The 12,277-nt window shown below is 30.3% G+C and overlaps 1 protein-coding gene across 17 annotated transcripts in view; it reads right to left on the bottom strand.

Annotated features, from left to right (window-relative positions):
* The window catches only part of spri (sprint), a 759,753-nt gene that overhangs the window by 111,088 nt on the left and 636,388 nt on the right, over positions 1-12,277 (bottom strand). For all 17 annotated transcript variants that reach the window (XM_067052866.1, XM_067052867.1, XM_067052872.1 and 14 more), the window contains one exon: positions 2,301-2,406. In XM_067052866.1, coding sequence (XP_066908967.1) covers positions 2,301-2,406 — 106 coding nt within the window. The remainder of the gene's footprint in view (positions 1-2,300; positions 2,407-12,277) is intronic.

Genomic DNA, 12,277 nt, shown 5'->3' with positions numbered 1-12,277 from the left:
AACAGATATTAAATTTATATTTATCTTTAAATACACAAAATCTGTTTCAGGCATTCGTTTTATTTTAATATTAATATTGTTAATATTTTTTCTTATTTCATTTATTCAATTTGATACCTTTAAAAAAATAAACAATAGATAAAAACGTGCGTGCTTGTGATGGTCTAATTTACTAAAATACGTTTTAAATAAATCTGTATAAACCTTCAAAAACATAAATGAATTGAGATGAAAATTTTCTTTTCGAAGTATATTTTTAAAACATATTTTAGCATTTTTAATTTTTAAAGAAATTCACAATTTTTATTTTTATTTCCAATGATTTAAAAAGAACAACATAAAAATGTTTTAACAAGAACAAAATGTTTCAAAAGGCTTTTCTTGAAAACATCTCGAAATTTTGGAAAAGATATTATTTAACGTCATGAAAACTTTCCTATATTTCTCTTGATTCGAAGGTTTTCAACTTTAAATCAGGAGCAAAGAAATGATTTCAGCTCTAAATATGAGAAAAAAAAATATGGCTATGAAATACAAAATAAGAAAAAAAAAAATAAACCTAGTCTCAAGTGACCCTAAAAGATTTAGCTTTCCTTCAAGCAGCCCTAGCATTTCTAGTCTAATATTTGTCCATCAAAATAAGTGTTTAGTTCTCATATCGCCGAAAGAAGCAAAATATCTTAGGCAGGAATCTCGATCATGTCGAAGAATCAAGATTTAAGATCTGCAATGGCAATGTACGATAAGATCCAGCCACAAAATCTGACCAACACCACACCACACTTACCGGAAGTGTTCTAGCAATCTACTAGTACGTGGAAGGAATGTGGTGAGCACTAAGGTTCATGAACAATCGCTGTCGACTTTCGGCAGTGGATAGAATCGGTTAACCTCAATATCTGTCAAATTCTTCTTAGTGAGATTAAGTATTATTACTGCTCTGTAACTGCATAGTAATAAGCGTATTTACTGTAGCTGTATCGTTCAGTACATCTTCATATGAACCTAGGTACTGGTAAGCGGTGTTTCCCTACACAATCCATACCATAACCGATCGCTCGTACGCACGTCCTCCTCATTTACATAGTAGATGCTATGCAATCCTGTGTTCCTGATTACAAATCCGCAACACAGAAATCGGCTACGCCCGAATTATGGTAAACCTTGTTTACTGAAGGGCAGATGAGATTTAACTATTTTACATGATTTACTATAATGACGCGGTTAAATAAGTAAAATAATTGATTAAAACAGGTGTAGTCCTGAAAACAAGGGTTTTTTTTTTAATATTAGATTTTCCAGTTTCATATATTTTTTTCTGCCATTACAGATGTCATACATGTGGATAGTAGTTTTCACTCTTTAAATAATGCCTTTTTATACTACATTTAATATTATTCGATCCTTTTAAAATACCTAAGCTTCGTTAATTTATGCTTTAATATTAAACAAAATAATATAGAGCATTAGAAGTAGACATGTTCCAATTGTAGTCGTGGGAGATTTGAGGTACAAATAATAGGATTGGAAACAATAAAATAGTTAGAATTTTCCCTCAATTTAAAGGTCTCAAGTGACACTTAAAATTAATTAGGGTAGATGCACTTAATCATAGTATTTTTATATCCAATGTTTAAACCCATATTGGAACAAACACACTCATTAAACCCACAAAGAATTTCATGATATTAATTTATTTTTTCCAGAAGAATTATCAAAATCAATTAATTTTGGGTAAACGTTTATTCATCTCTTAATTTATTTCTTTTACATCTCTCATCAGTCCATTTTTTATATAATGACTAAGAAAAAATATTTTGGATTTCGCACGAAATACTATAAGGGTACAAGAAAACCAAATGTAAATATTTTTACTCCATTTGCTCTCAGAATAGAAACAATATAATATTCACAGAAATTCCTTTTAAAGTGCTTAGCGAATGCTTGAAATTCCATTTTCACGATCTTGTTATAACATTGTAAAGAACAATAATATTTCAATTAAAATACCGTGTACAATATAACAATACCGCACGATGTAAATAAAGAAACAGCATGTATAGCTCCTTCTTTTTGATAGAGCCATACCTGATTTATTTTGAAATGGTCGTGTTCCAAAGATATTACCGTATACATGAGTTTCTTTCTCTACTCTGATCCCTGAATAGACTGTTCCAAAGCTAGTGCGATTGTCAAAAAGTAGTCTGTCTACGGTATAGTCTTGAATACAATAATCTGAAAAACTATTCAAGAATAGTAGAAATATATCATATAAAATGGAAAACAATTTGAAGACTGACCTGTTCTATGGCCCTGGGAGATGGTGGGAAGGCGGGCTTAGTGGGCGGTGGTGGGCGAGCTGGCGGGTCCAAGCCCTGCATGTATGGCTCCAGGAAGGCATCCCCTCTGTAACAATAACAAAGTTATATTAATTAATATATCATAATACAAATAAAATACCAATATCATTGCTATAATAAAGTGACCAAGGAAAATATTACTCGGTTCTGAAATCTCTTGTTAACGGAAACCTTTCAAAATAAGAAAAAATATGTAATATTTAAAAAAATAAATACATTAACTAAAACCTATCTTCATTAAATAAAAATTAATGTGTGAAATGATTCAAAAATCAGCCAATAGGTAGTTCTAGAAAAGAACATTTTGGAAGAATTTGATGAAAAAACGTTCCAAAGGAAGTGGACAGAAGTTGATAGGTACAAAATTGTAGACAAAGAAACCTGGAATAATTAAATGGAAAAATATTTGACGGAACGTGGTATAGACCAAAACATTGACCAGAACAGAACCTTATTGCCAGAGAAAATTTAAATTCTTTGTTGAAAAATCCTTATTTATTATCATCACAAGACTGAGTATAAAGAGCATATTTTTATCCTATACAGTCTTGTTTTAAGCAAAAATCGGAAAACAAAATTTACTCAAACATTTTATTTTTCTTATGTGTAAGGTTAGAAAAAAATGATTCTGAAGAGATATTTTCAATTATAAGTTAAAACAACTATCTCGTAAATAGATCAAGGATTTTCATGAACCAAAAAATGTCAAATAAGTACATATATATATGCAATAATTAAAAAAAAAAAAAACTTGTAAGAAATATTTTAATGCAATAAGGTTCTTTAATTTATTCATTTCAAAACTGATCTGCTTATTATCAGGGAAAATTGGACATTTTTCAATTTAAAATTATATCATATCAGATCTCCTTTCCAAGCCTTAATTCATAGTTAAAAAAATATTCAGTTACACCTGCTTTGGTTACAACCTTTGACCAAACGTACTTAATTTTGTCAAAGCTCTTGGAGAAGTTTCTCGTGCCATCAGGCTGTGAAAATCGGATCAGTCCAGGATAATTATCTTTGAAAATATGCAATCGGGTTAGAGCATTAAAAGATCCTGCTTAACAGATGAAATGAATCTTCGAGAATTCAGGCCTGGTTGGCAATATACCAGAGTTCAAAAAAACAATTATATAATCTAAAACCCATGTAGGTCCTAACCTTAAGTCGTCTAGAAAAAAAAAAAAAAAAAAGAAAAGAAAAAGCCAAATTAGAGAATCTCAAATGATATTTTAAAGTCTTTTTTTCTCAAAACCCTTATTACACTTGTGATATAGAAAAAAACAAATAACATTATGCATAATTTTGAGAAATTGAAATTGGTTTAAATGGATCTTAGACGTCAATTTATGTTACTTTTATGTTAATTATAAAACATAAAAAGTGAGTTGGCCTCTTATAGCCCTAATCACAAATATATAAAGTGACTTCATTTTTTTTTTTTTTTAAATTATTTATTTAATGTAATGTACAACTGTACAAAATAATACAATAGGTAAATATGTAGTATGTTTCATATACACTTGAAAATCTTGGGAAGGAACCACCCATTGGTGGCCATCTTCTTTTCAGACGCCTCGGAGGATTATCAGGGATTGTTAAGGATGAAAGATTAAGAATTAATGGGTTAGGATGGTTAAGGAGTTTGGAATAAAAGACTTCATTTAAATCGAAAAAATGTAAGGAAGTAAAATTTGATTAATGTCTCACCAAAAAATCTGGCTGTCGAGCATGATTCTGACCAAATCACCTCCTTACACAACCGTTGGTCTAGTAACAGTACTTCTTTACAAAGTACTACACCCTTGGCACTTCATGGGTTGTAGTGGTACAGATTTAATTATAAGTTCATAATCCAATTTCAATGTATTGTGATGCAATTCAATACAATAATGATTCTTAAAGCATCAACACTCAATGAAGCGTGTCGAATAAAGGGAAATGTTATTTATGTATGAGGAGACTCTTTACATCCTTCACCATTCCAACCACACGGTTAAGAACAGACCATTGTAATAAACTGATTTTACCGTTGTCGTAATATTATCCATTAACTTCATATGTTTCTTAAATGTAATTATTCCTAATCCCTTTTCAGTTGCTTTCATGTGATTATTTTTTTTAAAAATCATATAACATTTTGTTTTCATTAATTTGACTTTATCGCTAGCCTCATTACCTATCCAAGAAACGCAGAAGGGGAGAAACGCTTAGCAACCGCTGATGAGATTTTGCTCTGCAATGCAGATCCTGCTGCTGCAATCAAACCTGATCCAATAATTAGCTGAGCTGGATGCATCTCCTTAACCACTTGGCTCTTAACTTCTGATTAAATTGTATCGTTTAATTTTCAGACCATTACCAGCTAATAGGAATGGATACATGTTATTACCAGGTGTCGCAACTAACAGTATTAGATCTAAATGAAATGATGATGATAATTGAGGATTTAGAATTTTTTATAAAAATAGACAGATTATCATGAAATTCATGATTCGTTATAATAGTTAATACCAAAAGGTTTAATAACTTTTAGAAAAAATATGACCATTCAGAATCATGTTTAATCGATATCTGAGGTTAAAATTGATAGCACAAAGTGAATTCGGATATCCGGATACATTCTATAATCGGATTCCGGTCATTGGATACACTTTGAGGATATCTGCTTTCATCAAAAATTAGGTGTTCGGTTTCTGAAACCTTTGAGCTACCCAGCTAATTGTTTGATACCATCCATCTTAACATTAACAATTATGAAGGGACAAAATATAATTAGTATGTTTATGTGTTATATTGTGTTATATAATGTATGTTTTTGGAATGACAATAATTAAGTAAACGGAATAAAAACAAATCTAATGATATAGGTTCGTCAAAGACAATATGCTAGCTTTATTAAGGAAAAGTAGAGGATGTATAGGTTCATACAATTGGTATGGAGCAATCTGAAAACAGTCTGCATAATTTCTAAACATTTCATCAAAATCAGGTTAATAGTAGTAGGTGGATTTAACTACAGGCAGGTAGGGGACTATTTTAATTTTTTTAAGTCCAAAACGTAAAATAAAATAAAAGTAGAAATGTTCAATTCCGAGAAAAAAGTTTTTTTTTTATTTCCTATAAGAATACAAAGCTTTCATACCTTTATAACAAGGAAGCAAAAAGAAAAAAACATTTACAGTTATTATGTTAATTTTATAAAAATAGGAGGTATCAAAACTGGAGATGTAATCCAAATATCTGTTGGCTTATTAGCCGTGAGAGGACTGCATTGCCCCTGATGCGTGGGGGATAAATTGGGCTCGGGAATCTTAAGGTGGAGAGTGTTAATATTGTACATAATAGTGTAAAAATTGCCTACAAGTTGTCACAGATTGAAATATTTATCAATAAATAAATATGTATCAGGAAAAAAATCCAAATCACTGCTATTTAACAGTAAATACAAAGGATAGGACCAAACAGCATATTTTAGCAAACTGATAAAATTATTAAAAATTATCACTATTATGAATGAGCAGAAAAATTGAAATTTCATGAATACTATATGGAAAATAAAAACGCAACGTTAAAAAAACTAAGGATCGTTCAAAAAATTGTTGAAGGTCCCAAGGATCGAATACGTAACAAAAATACGAAGAATATTATTATGAAACCCACTAATGTTTAAAAAAATATAACATCAAGGAAACGTTTAATTCAATCATTTGAATATTTCGTGCTGATTACACTAGTCTCTGTTGAAGGAAACAGGAACAATCGAGACAAAATATTGTAAAATAATTTGCAAGAAATGTGGAAGAGAAAAGGGACCGATTATTCCGGACCATTAACCGAACCAGGAAATTTCAGCAATTGAGTAAGAGCAAGAACGGACAATTGGTTTCCACTTGCGACATTACGTCCTCCGGTTAGCAAAGTCGTTTTAGCAGCTGAAGAAATCTGCGGCTATAATGGATGGGCTTCTTTGAACTGAGTCTTTTTAACTCGAGTTTTCTAATGGACTGGTATTAATCACAATCATTTTTAATCTTTACGGCGCTTGACTAATTATTAATGAAACTACGTCATTATTTTTTCTATTGGTCGGAATAACATCATTCATGTTTTACACTAACACTCATGACAAAAGGGAACGCTTCTTCTCCCTAACACCGGTTTTGTGAACCCTGTCAACATATTGGAGATAACTCGTCATTGCTAGCTTCTGTCACAGATCAATAGGAACCTATTCTGATTTTATACACAATTTAAATAAACAAAATAATAATAATATTAATAGCTTGACGGCAGTATGCATTATAACGCTTAAGATGATTTTACAATAAAGTTATTTTTAAAATACAAAACACTAATAATAATAACAGTTGGCAAATCTTAAGGCTTAAACCCTCACATTTGGCTGAGTACTTCTCTACAGAGAACTCAAACCCTAACTCTAAAAAATCAGACCCAACACAATCCTCAAATCCACTTTCTTAACACTCAGATGTTCTTCAATTCGCTCAGCTGCGTTCAGCTTTTTAGTGATTCGTTCCTTATTTTTTCATAACAATTTTACACGCTCATTTCAATTCCCCGTTGTTCAGCATTATAAAATCTCAAGTCGATTCGTTTTACAAAGGCTATAAATTTCAAGGAATGCATCATTTTTAAAAACTTTAGACCAATATTCTTCTTGTTTACTGAAAATAAGTAACCATGTTTTAAGCGTAGTCTCATTGATTAAGACATGGAAATAATAAGAATTTCCCGGCTTGAACACTGCTTTTATTTTCTTCTTTAGTTCCTTTCATTTATATAACCCCAGTTTATTATATAATAGAATATATGATAAACTGTAATAAACAATACTACTCTATATATTAAGCAATTCAATAGCATTAGCCAGCAGTATAACCTATAGTTTATTATTATGAATAACTTAGAATTTTAAGAAGTTTACCTATGGATGATGTGTTATCATTTATTGATTTTAATATTTAAATTGTTTTTATAAAAATAAACAGATTTAGACTATAGTTAGGTTTTATAGTTATAATTTCTCTTCATGAGAATACATACTATAAATATTAATAATAGAACATGATTCATATCTAATGAGTATATTACTGAAAAACATTATTATTATTGGTATAATTATGAAATGTTTTTCAAGAGCTTAAATTTTAATGTGGTATATCGGCTTGATACATTGATGGTTGAGTTCAGAAAATAAAATCTTTAATTAAACTGGGTTTCAAAAAGCCTGGTTAATGTTTGAAAGGAAAAGACAAAAAAAAATAAAATAACAAAGAGTTGAGAACAAAAATGGGTCTTCTCAAGGGCCAGTTTCCGCTAAAATATTTTCAGAAGAAGATGAAATTAGTGGAAGATTTCCTAGGACCAAATATGCTCTGTACGAAATTTATGATGACTAATGAGATCTATAGACGACGGAGAGATATTTTAAGATGTTTAGTAGGGGTGAAGAAGGATTCCGCATCTCTTAATATAATATAATACTATTAAAATTGATTACAATTTGTTAATACTGAAATTTACTAGTCGATATAGGTTATTTTAATAACAATGAAATTATAATTTAATTAAAAATTGTATTAACTTAAAAATAAAATAGCTTAAATAACAGTTACGATTATATGTGTATAAATTGTTCTTAATAAATTAATAATATACCTTAAAAACCTCCGTTTACTTAAACTTCTCAATTATTCGATATGACTTCCATAAATGTCTATTAAACCGCATTATCAACGAAAAATTTCGTTTGTTTAATCATATTTTTTTTCGATATTTAATAATTTTAATTGATATATCATCATTAATAATGATAAATTGGATTTTTTATTCATAAATGTTAAAAAGCTTAATGCATTCATAAAATAAACACACATTTTAAAATCTACATTATTTATGTTTTGTATTTACATGTACATAGACTAATTATAGTATACGCATGATACGTAATTGAATTGTTTCAAAATATATATTAGCATGGTAAATGTAGGCATTTGATGTTCCAAGTATTATAATAAATCAAGGATACAATATTCAGCGATCTGTCAATGTGAATAAGATATACATTATATTAAAATGATTTTGTATATGTAGGATTTTTTTTTTATCCAGAAATAATCCTTCGCAAACGATCTTCGATAATTTGTTTTCAGATGGAAATAATTTTAATAATAATTTACATCAGATGAATAACCATGTAGGATCATAGAATATCATAAACACTCCATAGAGCAAGCTTTTAAGGATCACATCATAAATATACAAGCTTGAATGTCAACATCCATTAGAAATCCAGGAGCCATAAAGCCCGTAGGGTCAGCACATAACCTGGTCCCCAACAGGGACGTCGTTAGCAGGCCACCGCCACTGGTCGTTTTATAGTCAAAGTTGGAAATGACATCGATCTGGAGTTTGGGGTCTCTGTTATCGTTGAACATTAGGTCCGGGTGTTCGTGACTGCAATCTCAATGCGTTAGGGTCGTCGAACAATGGGAGCCCGGCGAGAGATCGGTCTGCAGTTATATGGAAGATTGCAGAGGATGCAACTTAAAAACAATACAGAGAAACCTTTGTAGGCAATGAGTGAAATAATCCAGAAAAGAAAAATCTTCAAGAACTATTTGAAGAACTTACCGAAAGCAAATATTGAGTTAACTAAATATCAGCTAAAATAATTTGCATTCTTAGATGGATGTATTGAATAATGAATACATATGGGTATGTTACATAGGATTTCCCAAATTCTCATTTCAAGAAAATAATAAGGTGGACAAGGTAAAAGGTGTTTAAAAAACTATTAAAAAAAAAAATCATAAACCTAAATGGATAAAAAGTACGATAATTCCTAAAATATCATACTTTTCAGTTTTTACCATTTCTGACAATAAATAGCGTTTTCCACCAATATTACTTACATACATTTACTAAGTAGATTAAATTTTCTACAGTTTGATACTCAACTGGTCTCTAACATCTACTGCAAACACCTCGACATTTTTCCATCAAAAAAAATTATTTAAAAATTTAATTTTGCTCCCTTTTGTTTGGTTTCACATAATTATCATAAAAATACCAAATATTTCATATTATTATTTAATAATGTTTGGTTTCCATAATGTTAACACTAAAATACCTGTGCCCATATATAGAGGTTTTGCTAATTCATAAGATAGAAAATAAATATTTTAGTTTGAATTAACCAATTACATGTTCAAATTACCTTATATGTATTCAATAATGAATATATATGGGTAGGTAGGTGTATTCTAGAAAAACCAGCTCTATTTTCCAAATTTAAATTTCAAGAAATCAAGAAAATAATTAGATATGTCTCCAGCGTTGGAGGAAAATTTATTAGACAAGATAAAATCTGTTTAAAAATCAGGATTTTTTAAAATTAATTAATTAGAGTTTTTTTTTATTAACTTTATTGAAATTTACAACTATATATTAAATAATACATTTAATAAATATGATCTTAGTTAAAATGGAGTGTTACAGGCGTGTAGAGCAACTACCCACTGGTAGCACTCTAATGACATTTTACATTAGCTGGCCATCTGGCATCTCGTGGCCATCTTCTTTTCAGGCGCCTCGGAGGATTGTCAGGAATGGAAGAAGATGCAAGGTTAGAAACTAGGGGATTTGAGTGGTTAGGGAGTTTATAATGGAAAGAGTGATATCTGGTTCGGGTTAGATCGGTTACATAGGGAACATTAAGTATGTATGATTTTATTTGTGACAAAGTAAGGAGTATTGAGGATTTTACGAAGGATTTTGGATTGTAAGGATTGAATACGAGAGGAATTCGAAGGTTTAGTGGAGCACCAAAGCTCAACTCCTTATGTCCAGATTGGCCTTATTAGTCATGTGATGAGTCTTTTGTAATGTGTTGGAAGTTTAGACCGTTTGTCTAGTAAGCGCTGTAATAGTCGAAACCGACGTGCAGTTTCCTGTCTTTTCAGTCTTGTGTGAGGATTCCAGGTTAATCGTTTGTCCAAATGTAGTCTAAGGTAGCGGATCTGTTCGAGAGGGGTAAGAAACATTATTAAATGAAACTGTAGTGCAGTCGGTAGGTTTACGACGAAGGGTAAAGATTATTTGATGGAATTTGTTGGAATTTATCTTAATCCTCCAATTACGACACCATTCTTTGAGGGCTATGATATAGGAATTAAAGTTTTAAATCTTAAATAGATAGAAATAACGATGTTTCTATTAAATCTGCCAAGTTGGAGCAACTAAGAAATTAGAAAAATCACAATTTACCAGCTTTATCATTTCCATATAAATGAAAAATAATTCAAACATAAAGTAAGACAAGATGATATTTTCTATGCCACTTTCCATAAGGTCCTTTGATTTCTTTAAGGCTTAAGTTTTCGTCACAAGTAACGATCCTGTAGCGAAGAGATTGTTTTTTTAAGTGGAAGAAGATCAGGGAGCACACTTCATGTAGATGATTTTTTTCAGTAATTACCCTATTCAGGAGAGACCCATTTCCTTAGCTTTTTCACTTTGTCGACCGCAATCGGTGTGCTCAGTAACGGTTGATTTGTCACTCGAATGTTTCCCTTTAAGTTCTCCAACAAAGAGAACTGAAGAAGTTATTCCATGACCTGCTTTGTTATCAAGGCTGAAATCTTTCACGAATTCGCTAAACAACCCCATTGACTTTCTATTCACTTAAACTGTAATCGACCAAATATTATAAACGTTTTCAAACATTAGTTTTAACACTCATATGGAATATAACAATAAACAAGTATATAGAAACAATTAATGTAGCAATAAACTAAAATAAGTGTTACATTTCTTATCGATGTATCAATAACTAATGATAGTGAATCTTTATTGCAGTGTTAATGTTGAAATTAAATATAATCATTGATAAAAAGCTCATAATTGGTTTTGTTACATAACATTAGAATTAATTTTCATTTTTAAGGAAATAAAAATCACTGGTAAATAGTGATTCAGGTCTAATGAATTTATATTATTTGCTTCTATTTTGTAGTTTTAGTAGGTACTTTTTTTAAGATAAGTTTCAAAACTTAAATTTATTTTATTTTATATAATAAAATAAAATTTTATGGTTAATACCATAAAGTATTGGTAATCTATCATGTAGATATCTCCACGAACTGGCCATGGTGGATGGAAATTTGTTCCTTGGGACCTTCTAGAAATATATACTAACTGCTCTAGGCCGGAATCGAACCCAGAATATTACGAACCCGGCGCTCTGGAACCTACCCTCCAACGCGGACGGCTGTCACGTCTCTCAATATTGAATATACATATATGTATTCATTACTGAATATACCTATGTAAGCATTCACATTATTTTGGTTGATATAAAGGTAAAAAACACTTGATAAGGTAAACATTTTAGTTTAAATTACCTTATTAAAATAAACATTTTAATTTAAATTACTTTATATCTTATGAATAAGAAAAACCTCAATATATGAGCATAGATATTTTGGTTAAGGTGTTAACATTTTGGAGGGCATTATTAAAAATAATATGATATGTAATTGTATGTGGCCGTTTTTTTTTTTTATGATTCCAAATATTTGAGAAACTGTATCTACAGAGACCAGTTTGGTATCCGATTGTAGTTAATTTAGTTATCTTCGTAAATGTAAGTAATATTTTATGGAAATGATATACATGGTCAAAATAGGAAAAACTGAAAGTGTGGTATTTTAGAGGTTATCGGACTTCTCATCCATTTGAACCATGAAGGAGCAATGTTACGAAAAATACAGTCTCGAAAAAAAAATCTTTACCATAATAACCCATGAAGAAGGCCCAGGGGCACAGTCCTTTGTTAATCAGTGATGTTTCTTGAACAATGGTTGTGCTAGGAGGTAATTAGTTAATGA

This window comes from Halyomorpha halys, unplaced genomic scaffold, assembly GCF_000696795.3.
Source record: "Halyomorpha halys isolate HHAL.00 unplaced genomic scaffold, Hhal_1.1 Scaffold29.1, whole genome shotgun sequence".
Classification (NCBI taxonomy): Eukaryota; Metazoa; Arthropoda; class Insecta; order Hemiptera; family Pentatomidae; genus Halyomorpha; species Halyomorpha halys.
The sequence above is the reverse complement of the archived record's forward strand: the minus strand, read 5'-3'. Positions and strand labels throughout refer to the sequence as shown.